At 42.5% G+C, this 27,937-nt stretch overlaps 1 protein-coding gene across 1 annotated transcript in view; it reads left to right on the forward strand.

The window, feature by feature from the left end:
- Positions 1–27,937, forward strand: part of MAPK1 (mitogen-activated protein kinase 1) — a 106,814-nt gene that overhangs the window by 48,141 nt on the left and 30,736 nt on the right. The window contains exons 2-6 of the mRNA XM_007974911.3: positions 8,420–8,602; positions 10,534–10,723; positions 17,196–17,312; positions 27,222–27,336; positions 27,639–27,770. Coding sequence (XP_007973102.1) covers positions 8,420–8,602; positions 10,534–10,723; positions 17,196–17,312; positions 27,222–27,336; positions 27,639–27,770 — 737 coding nt within the window. The remainder of the gene's footprint in view (positions 1–8,419; positions 8,603–10,533; positions 10,724–17,195; positions 17,313–27,221; positions 27,337–27,638; positions 27,771–27,937) is intronic.

Genomic DNA, 27,937 nt, shown 5'->3' on the forward strand with positions numbered 1-27,937 from the left:
CCTCCCATTCTCCATGATTTATAGGTCTTAGGATAGAATTCATCTGGGACTTGAGGTTGTGTTCATTTAAGATAACTAGACAGTCTCAATATCTTGGAATCCTCAAGGGAAGAGTATTATTATTTTTTTATTTTTTTGAGATGGAGTCTAGCTCTGTCGCCCAGGCTAGAGAGCAGTGGCACAGTCTCGGCTCACTGTAGCCCCTGCCTTCTGGGTTCATGCGATTCTCCTGCCTCAGCCTCGCAAGTAGGTGGGATTACGGGCGTGTGCCACCATGCCCGGCTAATTTTTTTTTATCTTTAGTAGAGATGGGGTTTCACCATGTTGGCCAGGCTGGTATCAAACTCTTAATCTCATGATACGCCTACCTTGGCCTTCTAAAGTGCTGGGAGTACAGGTGTGAGCAACCATCCCCGGCCCAGAGTATTAATCATAATCTTTGCATCCTAATGTTAGAATAGTTCTTTATATATAGAAGGTACTAACCCCATTATTGGCCAGGTGTGGTGGTTCACGCCTGTAATCCTAGCACTTTGGGAGGCCAAGGCAAGAGGATCACTTGAGTTCAGGAGTTCGAGACCAGCCTGGGCAACATTGTAGAACCCTGCGTCTCCAAAAAAACTTTTTTTAATTAGCCAGGCATGGTGGTGCTCGCCTGTGGTCCCCGCTACACTGCTACACTACTGGCTACATGGGAGGTTGGGGCTGCAGTCAGCCATGATTGCGCCAGTACACTCTAGCATCGGTGACAGAGTAGCCCATCTCAAAAGAAAGAAATAAAAGGGCCAGGCGCAGTGGCTCACGCCTGTAATCCCAGAACTTTGGGAGGCCGAGGTGGGTGGATCGTGAGGTCAGGAGATCAAGACCATCCTGGCCAAAATGGTGAAACCCTGTCTCTACTGAAATACAAAAAATTAGCTGGGCATGGTGACGGGTGCCGGTAGTCCCGGCTACTCAGGAGGCTGAGGCAGGAAAATCGCTTGAACCCAGGAGGCAGAGGTTGCAGTGAGCCAAGATTGCACCACTGCACTCCAGCCTGGGCAACAGAGCGAGACTCCCATCTCAAAAAAAAATTTAACATTTAATATTTTTCCCTCTTTAACATGTCTCATTCCCCCTTAAAAAAATTTTTTTTACATGTCATATGCACGTAGTCCCAACTACTTGGAAGGCTGAGGAAGTGACTTCCGGAGTTCAGGACCGGCCTAGGCAGCATAGTGAGACTTCATCTTTCTCTCTCTCTCTCTTTTTCCCCCCTGAGACGGAGTCTTGCTCTGTCGCCTAGAGCTGGAGTGCAGTGGCGCGATCTTGGCTCACTCAACCTTTGCCTTCTGGGTTCAAGCAATTATCTTGCCTCAGCCTCCTGAGTAGCTGGAATTACAGGTTCGTGCCTCCACGCCCTGCTAATTTTTGTATTTTTAGTGGAGACGGGGTTTCACCATGTTAGCCAGGCTGGTCTCGATCTCCTGACCTCGTGCTCCGCCTGCCTCGGCCTCCCAAAGTCCTGGGATTACAGGTGTGAACCGCTGTGCCCATCCGAGACTTCATCACTTTACAAAGAAAAATGGTTTTGGTTAATTATATGTTTTGGCAAAAAACAAAATTAACCGTCTTAACCATTTTTAAGTACACAGTTCAGTAGTGTTAAGTATATTCACATTGTTGCACAACAGATGTGGAACTTTTTCATCTTGGAAAATAAATTGAAAACCTGTACTCTTGAACATATCTCCCCATTTCTCCCTCTCCTCAGCCATTTGTAACCACCTTTCTCCTTTCTGATTCTATGAGTTTATTAATATTCAATACCTCATATAAGTGAAATTATGCAGTATTTGTCTTTTTGTGACTTGTTTATTTCTGTTGATACAATGTCTTCAAGCTTCATCCATGTTATAGCATGCGATAGAATGACCTTTTTGGTTTTTCCCACCACCTTTATTGGGGCATAATTATCAAATAAAAGTTGAATGTATTTACTGTGTTCAATGTGATGTTTTGATATATGTATACCATGCGAAATGATCCCCACAGTAAAGCTAATTAAGATACCCATCACCTCACATAGTTATGTTTGTGTGTGGTGGGGGCAAGTACATTTACGTGTTTTTGTTTTTGTTTTTTTTCCTTCAGAGACGGAGTTTCACTCTTGTTGCCTGGGCTAGAGTGCAGTGGTGCCATCTCAGCTCACTGCAACCTCCGCCTCTTGGGTTCAAGTGATTCTCCTGACTCAGCCTCCCAAGTAGCCAGGATTACAGGCACCTGCCATCACGCCTGGCTAACTTTGATATTTTTAGTAGAGACAGGGTTTCACCATGTTGGCCAGGCTGGTCTCAAACTTCTGACCTCAGGTTTTCCGCCTGCCATGGCCTCCCAAAGTGCTGGGATTACAGGCGTGAGCCACCGCACGCAGCTATTAGCCATTCTAATAGCTGTGAGGTGATATCTCATTGTGGTTTTGATTGGCATTTTTCTGATTAGTGATGTTGAGCCTTTTTTCATATACCTGTTGGCCATTTGTATGTCTTATTTTGAGAAATGTCTGTTTGGGTTCTTTGCCCCCACTCTCTACCACACTCACCTGCTTTTTTTTCCATTTTTGAGACAGGGTCTCTCTATGTTGCCCAGGCTGGTCTTGAACTCTTGGTCTCAAGCAGTCTTCCTACCTCAGCCTCCTGAATTGCTAGGACTACAAGCAAGTGCCACTGCTCCTGGCCTTTGCCCATTTTTAAATATTTTGTTTCCTGCTGTTGAATTGTTTGAATTTCTTATATATTTTAAATATTAGCCCTTCATCAGATATGTGGTTTGTAAATATTTTCTCCCATTCTGTGTGTTGTCTCTTCACTCTGTTGATTGCTGCTTGTGCTGTGCAGAAGCTTTTTAGTTTGATGCAATTCTATTTGTCTATTTTTGCTTTTGTTGCCTGTGCTTTGGGGGTCATAACCAAAAAATAATTGCCCAGACCAGTGTCAAGAAGCTTTCCCCCTATATTTCTAGTAGTTTTGTTTGTTTGTTTGTTTGTTTGTTTCAAATGGAGTCTCGCTGTGTTGCCCATGCTGGAGTGCAGTGGTGCGATCTCAGCTCACTGCAAGCTCTGCCTCCCAGGTTCACACCATTCTCCTGCCTCAGCTTCCTGAGTAGCTAGGACTATAGGCGCCCTGCCACCATGCCCATCTAATTTTTTTTTTCTTTGTTTGTATTTTTAGTAGAGACAGGGTTTCACCATGTTAGCGAGGATGGTCTTGATCTCCTGACCTTGTGATCCACACGCATTGGCCTCCCAAAGTGCTGGGATTACAGGCATGAGCCACCACGCCCGGCCTCTTGTAGTAGTTTTATGATTTCAGGTTTTACAATTTTTGTCTTTAATCTGTCTCGATTTGATTTTTGTATAGGGTGTGAAATAAGTATCCATTTTCTTCTTTTGCAAGTGGATATCCAATTTTCCCAGCACCATTTATTGAAGAGACTATCCTTTATGTTTGGGCTCTTTATTCTGTTCTATTTGTCTATTTGTCTGTTTTCATGCCAGTACCATGCTGATTCCCTGCCCCCCACGCAGCTTTATTAAGGTATAATTGACAAATACAAATTAGTATATGAAGCTGAAGTGGAAGTGCTGGAAAAAAAATTAGTATATATTCATGGTGTACAACATGATGTTTTGATATATGTGTATATTGTGAAATGATTAAATCAAGCTAATTAACGTATCTGTTATCTCACATACTTCTTGTGGTGAGAATGTTTAAGATCTAATCTTTTAGCAGTTTGCAAGTATATAATACCGGTGGCCATCCCACTCGACGCTGCAGCACACCGATGCGAGGGCAGCTATCCGCGGTCACACAGGTGGCCTTCACCCACCTCGGCCTTCAGTGTAGCTGGGACCACTCGTAACTCCTTCTATATTTTGCTGTAGGATAGAGCTGTAGAACTTACTCATCCTGGTTAACTGAAACTTTATACTCTAACAAATTATCTGCACATTTCACCCTATCCCTGCAGTGTTATGCTGTTTTGGTTACTATAGCTTTGTAGTGTATTTTGAAATCAGGTGATCTGAAGCCTCCACCTTTGTTCTTGCTCAAGATTGCTTTGGCTATATGGGGTCTTTTGTGGTTCCATATATTAATTTAAAGCTTGCATTTTCTGTTTCTGTGAAAAATGGCATTGAAACTTTGATAGGGATTACATTGACTCTGCAGACCACACTGAGTAGTGTAGACAATTAAGAATATTAATTTAGGCCAGGCACAGTGGCTCATGCCTGTAATCCTAGCACTTTGGGAGGCTGAGGTGGGAGGATCACTTAAGACCAGGAGTTCAAGACCAGCCTGGATAACATAGTGAGACCCCATCTCTACCAAAAAGTTTTTAAATTAAAAACAATTGGCTGGGCGCAGTGGCTCACACGTGTAATCCCAGCACTTTGGGAGGCCGAGGCGGGCAGATCACAAGGTCAGGAGATCGAGACCATACTGGCTAACACGGTGAAACCGTGTCTCTACCAAAAATACAAAAAAAAGAAATTAACTGGACGTGGTGGCGGGTGCCTGTAGTCCCAGCTACTCAGGAGGCTGAGGCAGGAGAATGGCGAGAACCTGGGAGGCAGAGCTTGCAGTGAGCCGAGATGCGCTACTGCACTCCAGCCTGGGTGACAGAGCGAGACTGTGTCTCAAAAAAACAAATAAAAAATAAAAAATATTAGCCAGCCATGGTTTTTGGATGTTGAATTGAATTTCCTTGTTTTTTTTTTTTTTTTTTTTTAAGCTGAATAATATTCCAGTCTATGTATATGCTACATTTTCTTTATCCATTCATCCATAGTGGACATTTCGGTTGCTTCCACATCTTGTATATTGTGCATAATGCTGCAGTGAACATGAACCTGCCAATAACTCTTAAAGATTCTACTTTGAATTGTTTTGGATATATGTTCAGAAGTGGGATTGCTGGACCATATGAGATTTCTATTTTTAATTTTTCGAGGAATTTCCACGTGGTTACACCATTTTACACACTCAACAATAGAGTACAAGGTTCGAATTTATCCACATCCTCACACTTACTCTTTTCTGTTTGTTTGTTTGTTTGTTTGTTTTTAATAGTGGCAATCCTGGCTGGTCGTGGTGGGTAGCTCACGCCTGTAATGCCAGCACTTTGGGAGGCCGAGGCAGGCGGGTCACGAGGTCAGGAGATCCTGTAATCCCAGCTGCTTGGGAGGCTGAGGCGGGAGAATCGCATAAACCCGGGAGGCAGAGGTTGCAGTGAGCCGAGATTATGCCACTGCACCCCAGCCTGGCGAAAGAGCAAGACTCTGTCTCAAAATAAAAAAGGCGTCACATTGAATACACGTTTCAAAAGAAGACATAAGAAAAGATGGTCATCATCACGAATCATTAGAGAAATGCAAATCAAAACCACAATGAGCTATCACCACATATACATTAGGACTGCCTCCCCCTACCCCCCACTTTTTTTTTTGAGACCGAGTCTCGCTCTGTTGCTAGGCTGGAGTGAAGTGGTGTGATTTCGGCTCACTGCAGCCTCCGCCTCCTGGGTTCAAGCGATTCTCCTGCCTCAGCCTCCCGAGTAGCTGGGACTATGGGTGTGCACCACTCCACCCAGCTAATTTTTGTATTTTTAGTAGAGACGGGATTTCACATTTTTGGCCAGGATGGCTCGATCTCCTGACCTCATGATCCACCTGCCTTGGCCTCCCAAAGTGCTGGGATTACAGACGTGAGCCACCGCGCCCAGCCTTCTTTGTTAATGTTCCTTTTTAATGAACCATCTTTAGATTCCTGTGATAAGAGACACATAGCAAAAACCTGTAGTGTGGTGGTAGTTAGGGACAAAAGGGGTTGAGCAAAACAAGATACAGTTGGTAATGTCAAAGTGATTTTAAAGCATAAACTATTCATAGACACCAGAAAGTTCATGGTATGCCTTATTTCCCAAGTATCAACAATAAAATATATAAAACAAAACCTATAAATCCAAGGAGAAACTAGCAAGTATGGAGTTGTTACGGAAGAGTGCATCCCTCTTTGTCATCAGTTCTCTGAAAGATAGATTGCGTAAACCAAAAAGGCAGCAGAATGGTTAAGTGGAGCAGACAGGAACAGACCAAACTCCATGGACCAAACTCCTTTTTTTCAAGTGGTACCAGATGAGGATGATCTCATGTTTTCTCAATTAAAAGGAGGCAGTTGACCGGGTGTGGTGGCTCACGCCTATAATCCCAGCACTTTGGGAGGCCGAGGTGGGCCGATCACGAGATCAGGAGATCAAGACCATCCTGGCTAACATGGTGAAACCCTGTCTCTACTAAAAATACAAAAAATTAGCCGGGCGTGGTGGCAGGCTCCTGGAGGCTGAGGCAGGAGAATGGCATGAACCCAGGAGGCGGAGCTTGCAGTGAGCCGAGATCGCACCACTGCACTCCAGCCTGGGCGACAGAGTGAGGCTCCTTCCCAAAAAAATTTTTAAAAAGTGGGGGGCAGTTATTTCGTCACTGAGTGTTGATACAGTAGAGGGGCACACTGACCATAAGCTCCTCTCTCCAAAAATTTTGTTGGATTATAATTTTGCAGAGCAAGTTATGGCCACATTTGACTGTTAACACTAGAAATTTATAATATTAACACTAGAAAGTTGTAATGTTGAGTTTAAACCAGTATTTTGTAACTAATCTGTCCTGTCGTTGAACTCTTGTTCTATGGGTTGAATTACCAAAATAGAATTTTTATTTCTAAAAATATTCCCAATATTGAATAAGCTTGCTTATTATATATGCTTTTTAATGCTATGTTAAATTATTATTATTATATGTGCTGTTGCCTGTCTAGTTGAAAATTACTGGCTTAGGGCCTCATGCACCAAACCAAAGCAAAATAAGATTTGAGTAGTGGTTCTTTTACTTAAGAAAATATATTATATTTCAGAGCATTTGGGGCCACCTGTGTACTGTGTGTTAATGGTATTGTAGGATAATTGGATCCTAGTAAGACGAAGTTTCCCTCCAGAGCATTATCTTGTCATAGAATCAGATAAATATATCAATAATTCTTTGGATTAGTAGACTGATAAATATTATTATAGAAGCATAAACTTTATTTAGAGACAGAGTCTCACTCTGTTGCCCAGGCTGGAGGGCAGTGGTACAGTCTTGGCTTACTGCCACCTCCATCTCCCAGGTTCAAGTGATTCTTGTGCCTCAGCCTCCCAGGTAACTGGGATACAGGTGTGTGCCACCATGCCTGGCTAATTTTTTTGTATTTTTAGTAGAGGCAGAGTTTCACCATGTCATCCAGGCTGGTCTCAAAACTCCTGTCCTCTAGTGATCCGCCCACCTCAGCTTCCCAAAGTGCTGGGATTGCAGGCGTGAGCCACTGCACCCAGCCTTAGAAGCATAAACTTTAGAATAAAGTTATTTTACTGTTTTCTGTTCTAGCACTTATCCCAAGGAAACAAGAAATGTTGTCTTATTGCCTGTCAGTGTTATTTTATTGTAGAAGCATAAACTTTAGAATAAAGTTATTTTACTGTTTTCTGTTCTAGCACTTATCCCAAGGAAACAAGAAATGTTGTCTTATTGCCTGTCAGTGTTATTTTATTGCTTTGGTCAGTGGGCCAGATGTTGACATTTAGTAGTATGAAAATTTCTTATACACAAGATTTTAATAGAATGTTTATCATAAAGATAGTAGTAATTCTCAAGATTCAAATTCATAAAATTGAAGGTATAATTTTTATTACTGCTTTTACTTAGAATTCTGGTATATTAGACATTAAGGACAACTTGGAAAGAACTGGGCCCCGTGTGGCTGCCGCAAATGTGTTTTTCGAATGATACTTTCTAGGTTTTGTTATAAAACTGCCCAAACATCTTGATTCAGTTTCTTGGAAGAAATGGTCATGTCATTTTGCAAGTGAGAGAAACAAAGTTGATACAAATCATCAAGGTGTTCTCTTGGGTCCATTTTTGTTAGGGATAAAGATGTACGGTTGTCGGTTATTTGAATGTTTCTTCTGTGTCAGAGGAATTTGATACAACAGTAGGAAGGTGTTTTGGAGGCAGAAGGGATTATTCTCACCAGAATGCAGTTGCCGTTTAAGACAATGGGAAAATGCTTGTTTGTGTATTTCTGGGTTTATGAAAATACACATTCACCTAGTTAACAGGTCTAGGTTCTGTCTTAGTTTTGAGAGTCGCTGTATGCTATCTCATGTCAGTTGCATCCATCCTCCCTAGCTTGAGGCCTTTTTGTGGATAATATACATGCTACCTTCACAGGTGTGAAACAGGTGTTTACACAGAGTGTTAAAAATATAATACTTTGCCAATTTGCATTCTTCAAATATTCTGAGGGCTGTTTTTAATGCCATCTGTCTTTCTCTCTCTTTTAAGCTCTGCTTATGATAATGTCAACAAAGTTCGAGTAGCTATCAAGAAAATCAGCCCCTTTGAGCACCAGACCTACTGCCAGAGAACCCTGCGGGAGATAAAAATCTTACTGCGCTTCAGACATGAGAACATCATTGGAATCAATGACATTATTCGAGCACCAACCATCGAGCAAATGAAAGATGTGTATCCTTTTTAGGCAACTAGCCAGTTCCACTGCTTGGTAACTTTGTTGAGTAAATAGAACTTGAAATTTCCTGAACTTAAAGGAAAAGTGCTTTAAACATGCTAAAGGGAAAATCGTAATCTGTTTGCCATTTACTCCCTAAGTCTAGTCATGGAAAATCTTGGTTAACTCCATTTGCAGTCATGTTTTTTTCTGTCCAAGAGATGGTTTGTTGTGATGATGAAAAGGTAAAGGGAAGATCAGTAGTAGACTAAGAAAGAGGGTGCCCTGGCTATCTACCGGGTGAAATTAGGACTGTCCTGATCTTAGAATCAGGTCACCACTTTAGGTCTCAGTTTCCCCTCCTTTAAAATGAAGGAACTGGTTGTCATGATCTTTAAGGTCAACTGGGCTCTGAAATTATGTGATTAACTATGACCAACATTTAGATACCTGGACTGAACAAGCCTAGAGGATGCTGCCTGGGCAAAGACTCCATTTGAAAGATAGAGAGGTCGCGGTGGCTCAAGCCTGTAATCCTAGCACTTTGGGAGGCCGAGACGGGCGGATCACGAGGTCAGGAGATCGAGACCATCCTGGCTAACATGGTGAAACCCCGTCTCTACTAAAAAATACAAAAAAACTAGCCGGGCGCGGTGGCGGGCGCCTGTAGTCCCAGCTACTCGGGAGGCTGAGGCAGGAGAATGGCGTAAACCCGGGAGGCGGAGCTTGCAGTGAGCTGAGATCGGCCACTGCACTCCAGCCTGGGCGACAGAGCGAGACTCCGTCTCAAAAAAAAAAAAAAAAAGAAAGAAAGATAGAGAGGTTAAGTATACTGAAGAGGATCTTCCAGAAGGGAGAGGGTTTACAGCACTCCTACCAGTTTACCCAATTTGTATTCCACCCTCCAGGGTGCGGGAGCTCGCTGTCTCTAGGCAGCCCTTTCCATTTTTAAACAGTTCTGTTAATAAGTTGTAGTGATATTTGAAGTGAAATGCCTCCTGCCACTACCACCTGTTGGTCCTACTTTACTTTTGCCATGAAAATAAGCCTCTCTCAAATGACAGATTTTAAAATCATGTTTCCTTTGAATCCCATGCTGCGCCGCCTCTAGCATAAATATGTAAGAAACAGAGAATAGTATTTACACAGAAGAGAGTAAAAAAAATGCAGAAGTACTGCTAATGAAATAATACTATGATGAAGTTAAAGGCTAAATGCTTTAATAATTTAATTTCTGTTAGAAAGAAAGTAGCCATAGCTGAAGTTTTAGGTAGTTAAATAAGTGACTAGGCAAGAAAGCAAGAGGAGCAAAACACGCACAAACCCCTTCTTAGCACGACTTGCCCATAGTCTTATTTATTTAGGATCTTAACAGTTATGGGAGAGTAAGAAAATAGACTTAGGGTTGGATTTACTAGTAAGGGTATGTTTCTAGACCTATATTTCTGGAAGTTTTATGTTTGGCTTTTGAGGAGCTTGGGAGAGGAGGGGAGTGGCAACAAGAAGGAAAAAGAATAGTGACATTACAGGTTACTGGACCAAACAGAGGAGGGAATATGTGCTCCTTACAGGCCACCAGTATTTCCAACAAACCTTGGAGGGGATTCGTTGATGGTGGACAATTTAGAGAACAAAGAGGTTGAGACTTGAAGATTGACCAGAATTTCTGTAACAGCCTGTTTCAGATCTCAGTCTAGGCCCATAGCTGCATCAGTCAGATGTAATGCCGTAATTCTTGCCATCTCACAGGACCTAAAAGAAGTTAATGACTTCAGATTCCTTCCATGAAAGAAACCAAGTTTTCCTCAGTTTTTTCTTTCCTTTAAGGGCCTCATGGTGTAATAATGGACTGTTTGGGAAGAGAGTCAAGAGAGGATGCATTTTTGTTTTCAACGCTTTGCTAAATATGACCAGCTAATTGGTGTTTTTACTTAACCTGTGCAAACAGATACATAGTACAAGACCTCATGGAAACAGATCTTTACAAGCTCTTGAAGACACAACACCTCAGCAACGACCATATCTGCTATTTTCTTTACCAGATCCTCAGAGGGTTAAAATATATCCATTCAGCTAACGTTCTGCACCGTGACCTCAAGCCTTCCAACCTGCTGCTCAACACCACCTGTGATCTCAAGGTCAGCCAGGTTATTAACTATTAAGCTGATATATATTGAAAAACTCTTTCACTGAAGCGTAGTTATATTTGTCATTATTGTATTTTAAATGAAACCAGAAATGCCCAAAAACATTTTTATGGCAAAAATGCTAGTAGAGTGATAGTCCTCTTCTTCCTTATCCCATTGCTCCTTTTTCCCCAGAGATACTTTTTTTTTTCTTTTTTTTTTTTAAGGTAGAGTCTTAGTATGTTGCCCAGCCTGGTCTGAAGTCCTGGGCTCAAGCAGTCCTCCTTTCTCGGCCTCCCAAAGTGCTGGGATTACATACATGGGCCACAGCACCAGGCCAAGATAACTAACTATTGTAACAAATTGGTGGCCGGTTGCAGTGGCTCACGCTTGTAATCCTGGCACCTTGGGAGGCCGAGGTGGGTGGAGCACCTGAGGTCAGGAGTTCGAGACCAGCCTGGCCAACATAGCAAAACCCCATTTCTACTAAAAATATAAAAATCAGCTGGGCATGGTGGCATGCGCCTGTAATCCCAGCTACGTGGGAACTGAGGCAGGAGAACCGCTTGAACCTGGGAGGTGGAGGTTGCAGGGAGCCAAGATCACACCACTGCACACCAGCCTGAGTGACAGAGCAAAACTCTGTCCTCAAAAAGCAAACAAAAAACAAATTGGTGTATTTTCTCCCAAAGTATTTTCTGTGCTCTTACATACATGTGTACTTTTATACTTTATGTAGGTAAACAGGATCATGTACATTATGTATTAGTTTTAAAATCATCTGTTTCGTTGGTAACATTTTTCTTCAATACATTTTATTCAAAAGATAGCAGCATGAAACTTAACCTCACTGACTTTAATACCTAATATGGCATTCCAACTAAATAAGAAAACCCCAAATTCTTTACAGTCCTCAGAGTTCTCCTGAAAATATGCAGCATTTACATATTTCTATTTTAATGGGTGTCACAGGTAAACAAGGAGGGAAATTTATGGATATCTTAGATGTGATAGAGTGATGTCGATTCAGTCTAAAAAAATGCACAGGAATTCAAGAAGACCTAAATAAATGGAAAGATATCCCATGTCCGTGGATTATAAGACTTAATACTGTTAAGATGGCAGTATTCTCCAAACTGATCTACAGATTTAGTGCAATACCTATCAAAGCCCCAGCTGTTTTTTTCCTATAGAAATTGACAGGCTGATCCTAAACTTCATATGGAAATTCATATGGAGGACTGATACACTTCCTGATTTCAAAACTTGCTGCAAAACACAGTAATCAAGACAGTGTGCTACTGGCATGAGAATAGACATATAGGTCAGTGGAATAGAAGTGAGAGTCAGTAAATAAGCCCATATATCTCTGGTCAACTGAATTTTGACAAGGATGCCAGGACCCTTCATTGGGGAGAGAATAGTCTTTTCAGCAAATGAGTCTGGGACAACTGAATAGCCACATACAAAAAGATGAAAAAATTAATTCAAAATGGCTGGGTGCAGTGGTTTGCGCCTGTAATCCCAGCACTTTGGGAGGCCAAGGCAGGTGGATTGCCTGAGCTCCGGAGCAAGTCCAGCCTGGGCAACATGGCAAACCCCATCTATACCAAAAATACAAAAAAATTAATCTGGGCATGGTGGTATGTGCCTGTGGTCCCAGCTACTCAGGAGGCTGAGAGGGAGGACTGCTTGAGCCTGGGAGGTGGAAGTTGCAGTGAGCAGAGATTGTGCCACTGCACTCCATCTGGGGTGACAGGGTGAGACCCTGTCTCAAAAGGGGAAAAAAATTCAAAATGGATTGAAGAACTCAATTTAAAAGCTAAAACTTTAATACTCTTACGAAACATAGAAGTAAATCTTTGCAATCTTATGTTAGGCAAAGCCTCTTAGGCATGACACCAAAAGCACAGGCAACAAAAGAAAAAAAGTGAATTCCATCAAGATTAGAAACTTATGCTACAAAGCAAACCATCAAAAAAGTGAAAAGGCAAGCCACAGAATGAGAGAAGGTATTTGCAAATCATACATCTGGTAAGAGACTTACAACTAGAATATATGAAGAACTCATAATATAACTCAATAAATGAAAAGGTAAATAGCCTGGTTTAAAAAATGGACAAAGGATCTGAATAGACATTTCTCTAAAGAAGATATACAAATGGCCAGTAAGCACATGGAATGGTAGACGCTTGACATCATCAGTCAATAGAAAAATGCAAATCAAAATTACATTGAATTAACTTTATCCTAACTAGGATGGCTGTAATTTAAAAAGTCCGATAATAAGTGTTGGTGAGGATTCCACTCCTTAGTGAAAATGAAAACATGCATCTACACAAAAACTTGAACACGAATTTTCATAGCGGTATTGTTCACTATAGCCAATAAGTAGAAACAATCTAAATGTCGAACTGATGATGAATAAATAAAATGTGGTGGATCCACACAGTAGAAGAGAAAGGAGTGAAGCACTGATAATGCTACAACATAGATGAATCTTGCAAACGTTATGTCTGTGAAGGAAGGCAGTCGCAAAAGACACATATTGTATGATTCTGTTTACATGAAATGTCTAGAATAGGCAAATCCATAGAGACAGAAATTAGATTAGTGGATTACTGATTGCCTAGAGCTGGAGGAGTTGGGAGAATAATGAAAGAAGAAATACTAACTCACTGGAGTCTCTTTTTGAGGTTATAAAAATATTTTCAAATTGGATGGTGGTAATGGTTGTGTAAGTCCACCGTTATTATACTAAAACCATTGAGTTATACACTTTAAATGAGCAAATTGTATGATGTGTGAATTATAGCTTAATAAAGCTACTTAAGTATGTATAGATGTCTAGCAATAATCTTTTGTTGGATTTCAGTTCGACAGACACTCCTATGAGAAACCCCGTGAGATATGCCAGACAAGAGAGATGAGGGTCTGCCCTTGAAATCTGAAAACTGATAGATCAGAAATCTGGTAGACAGTAGGTGATTATAATGAGATGTTCTGTAAGTGAGATGGAAAAAAAAATGGTGTACAGATGCAAAGGAGAGAAGTGGTTTAGCTCTGGCTGGGGCTAGGAGGCAGCAGGAAGAAGGTGGTGTCTGTGCCGGCCCTCGAAGATGGGTAGCTTTTCCTGTGGGAGGCCAGCGGCTGTATTGGACATAGGGTATTGTAGGCAGAGGGTACAGAAATAAAATAAGGGAGGAACTACTACCGAAAACACTGAGTCTTCCTCCCTGTGGCTGCAGCATTGGATGAGTAATAGGGAGTCATTGACACTAAGCTGGAAAGGTTGGTTGCAAGTAGATCATGGGGAACCGTCTAGAACTATGTGTAAAAAGCAGTGGGTTTTGTCACGGTGGGTGAACACGGTGGCCAATGTCCAGTAAGGTATTGTAGAGGACGGCTTCCTTCATCAGATATTGTGTGGATTGGACTCTGTCACCTCTTAGGATCCTTCTGATACAGGTTTATGTCCTTTCCACATGGGATGGAACCAGCTTCTTTCCCTGGATCAGTGCAACTAAGAGTCAGGTGGGCACAAAACAAATAAAGCTATGTTTAGGATGGCTGTACTGCTTCTTTGACACTTAATGATTTTCTTGAAAATTTGCAGTGAATATTTTTATGTCTCCTCGTGTTTTGTTTTTCTTTTGGTTATCATCATAGCCCTGTTATGGCAGATTGCTTTTGTTTTTGGAGAGACATTCTCAATCAATATTTTAAGCATATAACATTTCTGGGAAGAATTGGCTCTTATTTTTGCTTGAAAGTGTTCATCCTTAAGAATAAAACAAACAGAACCAGACTACCTTCTCTGTTGTCTCTTCCCAGTTTATGGACTTGTCTTTAAGGCCATTCTGTTCACCTGTCACACTCACACACACATGAGTTGTTGGCCATGGCATAATTCAGGCATCGTCTTGAATACCCAAGTTAACACAAGGAATCAGAAGCATAACATTGTATTTTGAATATTTAAAGTGGTACAATTCACTAACTATTTTATTTTATTTATTTTATTTATTTTAATTTGAATTTTATATACTTTTTCGAGACAGAGTCTTGCTCTGTTGCCCAGGCTGGAGTGCGGTGGCATGATTTCAGCTCACTGCAACCTTCACCTCCTGGGTTCAAGCAGTTCTCCTGCCGAAGCCTCCTAAGTAGCTGGGATTACAGGTGCCCGCCACCATGCCTGGCTAATTTTTATATTTTTGGTAGAGACGGGGTTTCACCATGTTGGCCAGGCTGGTCTCGAACTTCTGATCTCGTGATCCGCCAGCTTTGACCTCCCAAAGTGCTGGGATTGTACGGGTGTTTGCCACCGCACCCAACCCAACCTTCACTAATATTTTAAAAGTATACAGTGGCCAGGTGCCGTGGCTCATGCCTGTAATCCCAGCACTTTGGGTGGCTGAGGCAGGCGAATGGCCTGAGGTCAGCAGTTCAAGTCCAATCTGGCCAACTTGGTGAAACCCTGTCTCTACTGAAAATACAAACAAATTAGCTGGGTGTGGTGGGACACGCCTGTAATCCCAGCTACTTGGGAGACTGAGGCATGAGAATCACTGGGAGGCAGAGGTTGGAGTGAGCTGAGATGGCACTACTGCACTCCAGCCTGGACGACAGGGTGAGACTCCGTCTCAGAAAAAAAAAAAAAGTATGCAGCACTGTGTTTACATCATTCTCATGGATATGAATTCAAGAAGAGAGAATCTCATTCAAAGATGGGTATGGTATGTCACTGATTTGGTACAGTGAGCATGTCCAAGCAGGGCAAGAGGCAGTGGTAGTTCAGTGTACATATGACATGAACTACCTGTCTTACTACATGACATGTACATATGAGAGTGTACATAGAACACCACGTGAGGAGAGGACTTGTGTTTCCTGGAGCTCTGGGATCACTACGCATTTATCACATCCTCAGTGCCTTGTGGTGACCGTGATGCCCATTCCCACAGGACCCTTGGCCTAGGAAGTTTGTAACTTGCAGCCTCACTGACCTCCTGTTATTTCGGTCCTTTTGAATTTTCAAGAGGATTTCGTCCCTTTATCCAATGGCTTCTGTGTTACAAAGTGTTTTTTACTCTTGAACCCTTACTGATACCTGCTATTTTCAGTGTCTTAGACCTTTAACTTTTGGCTCTGGTATCAGTCAAGGCCGACAGAAATAAGCTTGCTTTTGGGTTTCTGTAAACATGCTTTGCACTTATTATCTGAAGCTTAAGACCCAGCAGACATTGACATCTCAGGACCCTTCCAGGATCCTCTCTTGTAGACTTTATTTTTCAGGACCACGGGAACTCACCAGGGTTACAGACCCTATTTGGAGGCTCTGCTAGCACATTTCTAGTGTAACTACCAGGGAATGTGACCTATAGTAGTCTGTACCCTTGTTTACTAGACTGATCCCACAGAAATCCCAGTAGGAGTCACAAGATGCTGGGATCACAACATGTGAAAATTCTGGCTGTGCCTGTGAAAGACTCTGATAGATACAAATGAAACACGTCTTTTGGGCTCCCTTTGTTTTTGAAAATCTGAATTTACACAGCCCAAAAGATACGTTTTCTTGAACCATTTCTTTATTTTCCTTTGTATGGAATTATACTGAGTACTACTCCTTTTTTATTTTGTAGCGTTGGCATTGTATTGGTTAGTGTCATGTAAATTTGGTTAGTCTTTGATATTATAGTGTTGACAGACCTTAAAAAAAAATCATGGCCAGGCCTGGTGGCTCACATCTGTAATCCCAACACTTTGGGAGGCTGAGGTGGTTGAGGCACCTGAGAGGAGGAGTTTGAGACCAGCCTGGCCAACATGGTGAAACACCATCTCTACCAAAAAAGAAAATAAGCCACACCATGGTATTGGAGGGCCAGATGATGAAAGGCCAGTAGATGGTTGAGACCGGAGAAAATGAGAAACTATGAATTTTTTAAAAATAAAACATTCTTCAGTATATGAAACTTAAAAAAAAAAAAAAGCTTTGGGAGTAGGTTTGACTACCTGGAAGGAGAAGGAAGTGGGAAGATTCTTTGGAAATACTTATATTTATAGACTAAGTAGAAGACTCACAGAAAGTAGAGTCTGAGAAATAGAAGGTCAGTGCAGATCTTCACAGCAGTCATCAAAGGGTACTGGCTGTTTTTGGTGACTTTACCCAGAATAGTTTTTGTCAATTCACCTAATTGAGATTGCTTTGTGCTAAGCAGATAATGAAAGGTAGGGATGCTTCTTAAAGTGTGTCCTATAAAGATTTCTTCAGCCTGCGTCCTGGTCTCTAACATGTTGATTGCTTTTCAGGTTGTTGGGGAAATTAATTAATGAATTTCTAGAATGCCCAGAAAGTATCTGCAACATAGTAATGGTAGCAACTAGTTAGTATCATTATGATTGCTATTGCCTTTTTTATTTTTGTGATGTTTTGATGTGAAAGGTTAGAATTTCTAAGAAGTTATCCTGTTTTTTTCTCTCTTAGATCTGTGACTTTGGCCTGGCCCGTGTTGCAGATCCAGACCATGATCACACAGGGTTCCTGACAGAATATGTGGCTACACGTTGGTACAGGGCTCCAGAAATTATGTTGAATTCCAAGGTAAGGACTAAGTTTGCATAAAAAGAAATCCAGTAAGTAGGAGAACTTTCTGAATGCATTGCAGTAAGCCATAAGTCTCCCTCTCAGTCTCTGTTTCTACTTGTTGAGAGTTGGCCTACCTGGTCAGAGCCAAGGTGCTGTCTTTTTTTAAAATTTAATTTAATTTAATTTTTTTTTTTTGAGACAGGGTCTTACTCTGTCACCCAGGCTGGAGTGCAGTGGGACCATCACGGCTCACAGTCTCAACCTTCCAGGCTCAAGTGACCCTCCTCACCTCAGTCTCCAGAGTAGCTGGAACTACAGAGTGCACCACTACGCCTGGCTGATTTTTTTTTTTTTTTTTTTTTTTTTTTTTTTTTTGAGATGGAGTCTCCCTCTGTCGCCCAGGCTGGAGTGCAGTAGTGCAATCTCGGCTCACTGCAAGCTCCGCCTCCTGGGTTCATGCCATTCTCCTGCTTCAGCCTCCCAAGTAGCTGGGACTGCAGGCGCCCGCCACCACGCCCGGCTAATTTTTTGTATTTTTAGTAGAGATAGGATTTCACCGTGTTAGCCAGGATGGTCTCTATCTCCTGACCTCATGATCTGCCTGCCTCAGCCTCCCAAAGTGCTGGGATTACAGGCGTGAGCCACTGCTCCTGGCCACACCTGGCTGATTTTTAAATTTTTTTTGTAAAAGTAGGGAGTCTTCCTATGTTGCCCAGGCTGGTCTTGAATTCCTGAGCTCAAGGGCTCCGCCCACCTCAGCCCCCGCACCAAAGTGCTGGGGTTACAGGGATGAGCCACCACACCTGGCCCCAAGGTGCTGTCTAAATTTTGTTTGGCGTTGAACTTCTGGGCCCTAGGGCTCAGCCTCTACCTCAGCTGGTATAGTGCTGACAGTTGTAGAGTAGGAGAGGGTGTGCCTCTCCAGTCACTATTACCATAAGTGGTCTGTGTTTCACTCCTTGGACAGCTGTCCTGAAGTCCTGCCTATCGCTGTCACTGTTAGGTGTGCCCTGGGTTTGTTGTAGAGGTTATTCAGTAATGTGTATTTCTGTAAACATGGGCCAGGGCTGTTCTATAAAGGTCAAATTTTTCTGATAATGAAGAATGTCTCTTTGGCAGAATTATATTGTAATTTGTTGTACTTGAAGAAAACATAAATGTGGACATAGTAGGAACTGCTGTGGATTCCTTTGAAATTATATGATTTCCATGGTTTCCTGCTTCCAAATGAAGTGCTTTCCTCTGCATCTGTGAGTGGCTATAGAGAGTGCACCAGGTCTCATCCACACTCTACTAGCAAGGTCTGTGTCTTGGTCATAAGAAATGGTTGAATAAGTTTACAAAAGCCCAAAAAAGTGAAGTGTGACATTTTTTGTTGGGTTTATGAGCCAGGAGGCAAAAATTGAGGGCTGCTATGGAGATTGAGATTCAGTATTTTTACTGTCATTTGCAAATAATATATGAATAAGGTGTGAAAATTGAGTAGTTAAGTAGGCCTGACATACTACCTATAACTAGTGTCTCAGGTTTATAAGATTCTTAAACACAGTTCCATCTGCTATCATGTAAAGATACTTGAAGAAAAGCAACAAAAATAGACATTGGATCTTGTATCTAGGGCCCAGGAACCAGAAATAGTCCTGAGAGGCTTAGTGGAAATGAAACAACAGGTCTAATTAGCTCATAGGCTTCTTTCTCTTCCTCCATCCTTTGTGAGTACAGATAAGCCATTAGATTTTTTTCATAAGGAAATGGAATTTGTTTAAAGCATTTAGTTTTTCTTGATGTCCTACATTTGTTCAGTTTAGTTATAAAAGTAAAATCTCATTAACATAAATTCCATTATAAAGAAGGATTTGGTGTAACAGATGTTTCAGAGGAGAAAATGCCATGTTGACTCTCTAATTCTGTATCACAAATAATCCCACATAACAGGTTCTTTCTCTGACTGGCCACGTGACAGCCATTCTAAACAAGGAGCATTGGCATGCCAGTGTTCAGTGCCAGTTGTAAAGGGAGCTGTTGGTGTGCGTTTGTCCTGGTGTGGCTTCTTGGTCTTGCAGTCTCCGTTCTGACTTTGATGCCCCCACTGTCTTCACTTCTTGATTACCCTCCAGGGAGAAGTAGCCAGAGAGGGTGTTCTTCAAGATGACCAGCTTTTCCTTCTACTTGCAGGGTCACCAAAGTGAAAATTGAGTGTTCATTTTTTTCTTATTTGCAATACCTGTAGCTTGAGAATGTTACTTCTAACAGTTGTCTTCATTTTGTTCATTTTTATTAATGTAGAGAATTATCAAACCCATAGAAAAATTGAGAGTAGAGTGAACACCCATATGCCCCCGTCCTTGATTCTCCAGCTGTTAACATCTTGTCATATTTCTTATCCCTCCTTCCCTCTCTTACTCTTTCCTTTCTCTCCCTCTCTCTTTTTCTGTCTCTTCTCTTTTGTCAGACCATGTGACACTTCAGCAACATATACCACTTCACTCCTAGACCCGTTGGGGCATACGAATGCTTCTTACAAAGAAAGTGTTCTTCCCTCAGCTAGAGTACCCTTAGCCTTTCATAAAATGATCAGCATTAATTCCATGACATCCCATCCCCCCAAAAAAGTCTAGGTAACTCTGTTTTCAACACATGATTTAATTGTTTCATACATTATTCTTAGTCTAGAACAGTCTTGCCCTTTCTCTCTTCTTCAAGATATTCAAGACTTTGCAATGTACAGATCAGTTGTTTCACAGAGTGGTTCACATTGTGGATTCTTCCAATGAGTTTTTCCTGATGAGATGTAGCTTGCACGTTTCTGACATGACCACTACAGATTCCTGGAGAATGGTGTATGTGAATCTGTTTCCCAGCAGGCTTCCCCCAGTAATTCAGCACTTACTTCTGTCAGTTATCATATTGGGGGTTATAAAATGGTAATTTTCTAAATTTATTCTTCCTTTTACTTGTATTAGCTAGCATTCTTCTATGAAGATTTTTCCCATTTACCTTTCTCTTCTGTGTATCCTACCTTTGTTTTTAAAACACTATTACAGACCCAGGATTTTTTTTTTTTTTTTTTTTTTTTTTTTGAGATGGAGTCTCGCTCTGCGCCCAGGCTGGAGTGCAGTGGCGCGATCTCGGCTCACTGGAAGCTCCGCCTCCCGGGTTCGCGCCATTCTCCTGCCTCAGCCTCCCAAGTAGCTGGGACTACAGGCGCCCGCCACCACGCCCGGCTAATTTTTTGTGTTTTTAGTAGAGATGGGGTTTCACCGTGTTAGCCAAGATGGTCTCCATCTCCTGACCTCATGATCCGCCCACCTCGGCCTCTCCCAAAGTGCTGGGATTACAGGCGTGAGCCACCACACCCGGCCTAGGATTTTTTTTTATGTGTTGTCCATTTTAATTTTCTTTTTTTTTTTTTTAACTCATATTGTCCCACTTTTGAGAAGCTAGAGCACTCTGTGTACATATTTGTAACGTTTTGTAGAATTTCAGCTTTCAGAAAACTTGCTCTGTTTTAGCTTGTTTAGGAAAGAAAAAAATTTTTAAAAAGAAAAGTTGCCAAGCACGGTGGCTCACACTTGTAATCCCAGCACTTCGGGAGGCCGAGATGGGTGGATTACTCACCAGGAGTTCGATACCAGCCTGGCCAACTTGGTGAAACCCCATCTCTGCTAAAAATACAAAAAATTAGCCAGGCATGATGGCGGACACCTGTAATCCCAGCTACTCAGGAGGCTGAGGCATGAGAATTGTTTGAACCCGGGAGGCAGAGGTTGCAGTGAGGCGAGGTCATGCCACTATACTCCAGCCTGGACAACAGAGTGAGACTCTGTCTAAAAAAATAAAAGTTGTAAGAAAAGTATAAGGTAGCCATTCTCAAACCTTCTGGTCTCAGGATCCATTTACATTTCTTTGTTTTGTTCGTTCGTTCGTTCATTCTTTCTTTCGTTCGTTCTTTCTGTTTTTTTGAGAATGGGTCTCGCTCTGTCACCCAGGCTGGAGTGCTCGGCTCACTGCAACCGCCGCCTCCCAGGTTCAAGTGATTCTCATGCCTCAGCCTCCTGAGTAGCTGGGATTACAGGCGCATGCCACCATGCGCAGCTAATTTTTGTATTTTTAGTAAAGTTGGGGTTTCACCATGTTGGTCAGGCTGGTCTAAAACTCCTGACTTCAAGTCATCCACCCCCCTCAGCCTCCCAAAGTCTGGGATTACAGATGTGAGCCATTGCACCTAGCCTCTTTTTTTTCTTTTTGAAACGAAGTCTCGCTCTGTCGCCCAGGTGGAGTGTAACGGCGCCATCTCAGTTCACTGCAACCTCCGCGTCCCGGGTTCAAGCAGTTCTCCCTGCCTCAGCCTCCCAAGTAGCTGGGATTACAGGCGCCCACCACCACGCCTGCCTGATTTTTGTATTTTTAATAGAGACTGGGTTTCACCACATTGGCCAGGCTGGCCTTGAACTCCTGACCTCAGATGACCCACCCACCTCAGCCTAAAGTGCTGGGATTACAGGCGTGAGCCACCGTGCCTGGCTTTTGGTTTTTTTTTTTTTTTTTTTTTGAGACAGCATTTCTCTCTGTCACCCAGGATGGCAGCCTCCCCGTCCTGGGCCCAAGCGTTCCTCTGGCCTCGCCTCCCGTTTTGCTGGGACTACAAGTGTGTACCACCATGCCTGGCTAATTTTTGTATGTTTTTGTAGGGACAGGGTTTTGCCAAGTTGGCCAGACTGGTCTCAAACTCCTGGGCTCAACTGATCCACCCACCTCAGCCTCCCATATTGCTGGGATTATGGGCATGAGCCACTGCGCCAAGATCCCTTTACATATGTTAAAAATTATCAAGAATCAGCTAGGTGTGGTGGCTCACACCTGTAATCCCAGCACTTTGGGAGGCTGAGGCAGATGGATCAGTTGAGCCCAGGAGTTTGAGACCAGCCTGGCCAACATGGAGAAGCCCTGTCTCTACTAAAAATACAAAAAATGCACTGGGCGTGGTGGTACATGCCTGTAATCCCAGCTACTTGGAGGCTGAGGCAGGAGAATTGCTTGAACCCGGGAGGTGGAGGTTGCAATGAGCCAAGATCGTGCCACAGTACTCCAGCACTGCACAGTGAGACTCTGTCTCAAAAAAAAAAAAAAAAACCCAAGGACCTACACACATTTTTTTATTTATATAGGTTATATCTATTGTTATTTTAAATATGAAACTTTTTTTTTTTTTTTGAGAGACGTCTTGTTCTCGTCCCCCAGGCTTGAGTGCAGTGGCTCAATCTTGGCTCACTACAACCTCCGCCTCCTGGGTTCAAACGATTCTCCTGCCTTCTGCCTCCCAAGTAGCTGGGATTAAGGCACCTGCCACCATGCCCGGCTAATTTTTGTATTTTTTAGTGAAGACGGGGTTTCACCATGTTGGCCAGGCTGGTCTCAAACTCCTGACCTCAGGTGATCTAACTGCCTCAGCTTTCCAAAGTCCTGGGATTACAGGCGTGAGCCACCACGCCCGGCCTGTAATATGAAACTTGAAAATGTATTAATTAATTTTTAAATAGTAAACCCACTACATGTTAAGTTATACGTTTTTCATAAGAATAAGTTTATTTTCCACAATAAAAACATTTTAGTGAGGCCAGACGTGATGGCTTTTCCCTATAATCCCAACGCTTTGGGAGGCCAATGCAGGAGGATCACCAGGAGTTTGAAACCAGCCCTGGCGACATAGTGAGACTGTCTGTACAAAAAAAAAAAAAAATTTTTTTTTTTTTTTTTTTTTTTTTTTTTTTTGAGATGGAATCTCGCTCTGTCGCCCAGGCTGGAGTATAGTGGTGCGATCTCAGCTCACTGCAATCTCCGCCTCTTGGGTTCATGCCATTCTCTTGCCTCAGCCTCCCAAGTAGCTAGGACAGGCGGCCACCACCACACCTGGCTAATTTTTTTTGTATTTTTAGTGGAGACGAGGTTTCACCATGTTAGTCAGGATGGGCTCAATCTCCTGACCTTGTGGTCCGCCCGCCTCGGCCTCCCAAAGTGCTGGGATTACAGGCATGAGCCACCGCACCCTGCAGTCTGTACAAAAAATTTTAAAATCAGCTGGGCGTGGTGGCATGCACCTATAGTCCCAGCCACTCAAGAGGCTGAGATGAGAGGATTTCTTGAGCCCAGGAGATTGAGGCTGCAGTGTACCATGATCACACTACTGCACTCCAGCCTGGGCAACAGGGTGAGATCCTGTCTTTAAAAAAAACAAAACAAAAAACAACCTTTTGGTGAAAAGAGTGGCATTGTTTTCATTTTTGCAAGTCTCTTTAATGTCTGGCTTAATAGAAGACAGTTGGATTCTCATCTGGTTCTGTATTCAGTCTGTCAAATATGTTGTTTTGGTTTAAGTTCATGAGGAAAATTCTGCACACAGGTATGTAGCTGGAAAAAGGAGGGAAATTTTAGTAGTCTTTTCAGCTACTTGTGGCTATTCTTTGATACTATTCCCAATTTGAACTAGTGGTGGTTTCTTAAAGGTTAATTGCAGTGTGGAATCTGAAATCATATCAGTGAACTCTTGATACTATTTTGTTAAAATTCATTAGTCTACCTTGCACTCATACTCATGCATGATTTTGTTACGTATTTGGAAAATACTGGTTCACTGAGTTACACAGATATTCCAAATGTCACATTTCATGTACAGATCATCACTCTTCATGTTGCATCTGGAAAAATCTCCTTTCCACTCGTGACTGAAAAGGATGAAAATGTCATAGTAGTATAATAAATGTACTGTGACTTCTCAAATCCTCTAGAGGGAACCCATAGGGGTCTCTGGAACACTCTTGTAGAACCACCAGTTAGAACTCCTAAATACCCTTTACCCCAGATTCAGGCTCACCGATTTTTTATCTTTTGCCCCATTTGCTTTATCATTCTTTGTGTGCATGTGTGTGGGCACTCCCACGCACTCTGAGTCATTTGAGAGTAAATTGTAGATTTGCCCCTTTACCTTGTTTCAGTAGGTATTCAAACCGTGGTTCTGTTGTTCCCTGGGGACATGTGGCAATGTTTAGAGACATTTTTGGTTGTCACAGTGAGGGGTATGGGGTGCTCCTTGCTTCAAGAGGCCAGAGATGCTGCTAAAAATCCTACAGTGTGCAGAACAGCCCTCCCAATAGAAACTTCCTCAGCCCAAAATGTTAGTCATACCGAGGTTGAAAAACCCTGCCTTAAGAGTATTCTCTAACATGACCACAGTACAGTTTTCAAAATCAGGAAACTTAATACTGATTCAATATCTAACGCACAGTTTATATTCACATTTTGGATATTATCCCAATAACCTTTGAACTATACCCCACCCAAACCACCCCCCCACCTGGGCACAGGCTCACATGTTATACTGTCATGGGTTTTGTTTGTTTGCTTGCTTGTTTAAGACCGGGTTCTCAGGCCAGGCATAGTGGCTCACACCTGTAATCCCAGCACTTTGGGAGGCTGAGGCAGGTAAATCACATGAGGTCAGGAGTTCGAGATCAGCCTGGCCAACATGGCAAAACCCTGTCTCTACTAAAAATGCAAAAAATTTCACTGGGCATAGTGGCAGTCGCCTGTGATCCCAGCTACTCAGGAGGCTGAGGCAGGAGAATTGCTTGAACCCATGAGGCGGAGGTTGCATGAGCTGAGATCGCGCCATTGCACTCCAGCCTGGGTGACAAAGCCAGACTCCGTCTCCCAAAAAAAAAAACAAAACAGGTTCTCATTCTGTCACCCAGGCTGGGGTACCGTGGCACCGTCTCAGCTCACTGCAACTCCGCCTCCTGGGCTCAAGGCCATCCTCCCAACTCAGCCTCCCAAGTATCTGAGACTACAGGCACGTGCTACTGCTCCTGGCTAATTTACTTATTTATATTTGTACTTTTCATAGCGACAGGTTGTTGTGTTTCTTTAGCCTCCTTTAAGAGTGCCGATGAGCTATTTTGTAGAATGCCCTTCAGTTTTGTGTCATACATTTTTTACATGAATATCAGAAAAGCAGTGTTTTACTTCTCATTTCATTGTATTAGAAGGCTCATCTGGAGCCAGGCATGGTGCCTCATGCCATAATCCCGGTATTTTGGCTGAGGCAGGAGGATCATTTGAGCCCAGGAGTTTGAAACCAGCCTGGGCAAATAGTGGGGGTCCTTCTCTACAAAAAATTTAAAAATTCACCAGGTGTGGTGGTATATGCCTGTAGCCCCAGCTACTCAGGAGGCTGAGGTGAGAGGATCACCTGAGACAAGGAAGTTGAATTTGCAGTGAGGCATGATTACACCATTGCACTTCAGCCTGAGTGACAGAGTGATGACACCATCTCTTAATTTTAAGAGTCAGCTTATATTCCTTGGAGAAACATCTTTTTTGCACCATTGTTATGATTCAGACAGAATCCTTACATGATTTTTTTTTTATTTTTATTTTTAGAGACAGGGTCTCACTGTGTCACTCAGGCTGGAATGCATTGGCTCAGTCATAAGTCACACTGCAGCCTCCAATCCCTGAGCTCAAGTGATCCTCCCACCTCAGCCTCCCGAGTAACTGGGACTGCAGGTGTGAGCCACTGTGTGTGGCAAAAAAAAAAAAAAAAATAATAATAATAATAATAATAGTAAAATAATTAGATAATACCCGGTGTTGTTGAGGACATGAGGAAGTGCATTTTCTTTCACATGCTGCCATTAGGAGTTTAACAGTGCAACTGCAGTCATAGCTCACTGCAGCCTCAAACTCCTGGGCTCGAGCAGTGCTCCCACCTCAGCTTCCCAAAGTATCCTCCCATGACTTCTAACAGGATTCCTTTAAAAGAAAATATATTCCTGAAAAGCGAATAGGAAAAGAAGATGAGAATTCTTTTATTTATTTATTTATTTATTTATTTATTTATTTTTATTATTTTTTTGGAGATGGAGTCTCCCTCTGTTGCCCAGGCTGGAGTGCAGTGATGCAGTCTCAACTCACTGCAACCTCTGCCTCCCAGGTTCAAGTGATTCTCCTGCCTAAGGCTCCTGAGTAGCTGGAACTATGGGTGCCCACCAGCACACCCGGCTAATTTTTGTAGTTTTAGTAGAGACAGGGTTTTACCATGTTGGCTAGGCTGGTCTTGAACTCCTGATGTCAGGTGATTCACCCATCTTGGGCTCCCAAAGTGCTGGGATTGCGGACACGAGCCACCATGCCCAGCCGAGAATATTTTGGAAGAGATTGGTAAAATATGATGGAGCTAGCACACTCTCCCCCCAGCCCAGAAAAGATTTTTAGACCTTTTTTCTTTTTCCAGCTCCAATTTATGACAATTCTAAATCTGTCTCTCAAATTGTTTCAAAAAAGGACTGATGTATACTTTGGAAATTCTAATTTAATAAGTTAATCAACTTTGTGGGTTTGTTGTTGTTTTGAGATGGAGTCTCGCTCTGTCACCCAGGCTGGAGTGCAGTGGTACGATCTTGGCTCACTGTAACCTCTGCCTCCTGGGTTCAAGCAATTCTCCTGCCTCAGCCTCCCACATAGCTGGAATAACAGGCACCCACCACCATGGCCGGCTAATTTTTTTTTATTTTTAGTAGAGATCGGGTTTCACCATGTTGGCCAGGCAAAGCTCAAACTCCTGGCCTCAAGTGATCTGCCCGCCTCTGCCTCCCAAAGTGCTGGGATTACAGGAATGAGCCACTGTGCCCAGCCCAAGTTAATCAACTATGAAGAGAAAAATAAAATCACATAATCTTGGTTGTTCAGCTTCTCAAAGAAAGCCAAATTGTTTTTTGTTTTTCCATGCTGTTTACTCATATGTCCGAATTTTAGAGTCAAAGGAGAAGTTCAGAGTCCCATCAGCAATGCACCTGTCATACAGGAAGATCTCTTCATGTCCTATAACACCAGATGCCATTTTCAGTCTTTTCTTTCTTTCTCCTGCAGGGCTACACCAAGTCCATTGATATTTGGTCTGTAGGCTGCATTCTGGCAGAAATGCTTTCTAACAGGCCCATCTTTCCAGGGAAGCATTATCTTGACCAGCTGAACCACATTCTGGGTAAGGTTCCCGAGCCCTTCAGGAGCTAGATTTACTCAAGTTGGCCTGCCTACAGCTTATATCAAAGTCACTTCATTAAATTAAGAAGTGTTCTAATACACTCTTTAACCTGTGGTAGGTGTGAATTTTTAACCTTCCCTGATTTAAAATGTTAAGAACTTTTGTGTAAAAACTTAAGAAAGGTAAGCATTAGGGGTGGTGATAAACCGTTAATTATCAGGGTTCATTCTGACTCACAGTTGATGATGTGTAGTCATTTGCCTTGGTCTTGATAACTAACAGCTAATTTTTTTATCTGATAGGTATTCTTGGATCCCCATCACAAGAAGACCTGAATTGTATAATAAATTTAAAAGCTAGGAACTATTTGCTTTCTCTTCCACACAAAAATAAGGTGCCATGGAACAGGCTGTTCCCAAATGCTGACTCCAAAGGTAAATGTTATTTCGTTCATCAGTTTTTTCTTAGACTTAGCTTCGTGTTTGTTAAAATTGTTAGGTCACTAGCCTGAAAAGTGAGCCTATGGCTATTGGATAATGCTTTCTTTAGTGCTCACTCTGAATTACTGTCTTCCCTTTTTTTTTTTGGAGACAATGGCAGT

Source organism: Chlorocebus sabaeus, chromosome 19 (assembly GCF_047675955.1).
Source record: "Chlorocebus sabaeus isolate Y175 chromosome 19, mChlSab1.0.hap1, whole genome shotgun sequence".
NCBI lineage: Eukaryota > Metazoa > Chordata > Mammalia > Primates > Cercopithecidae > Chlorocebus > Chlorocebus sabaeus.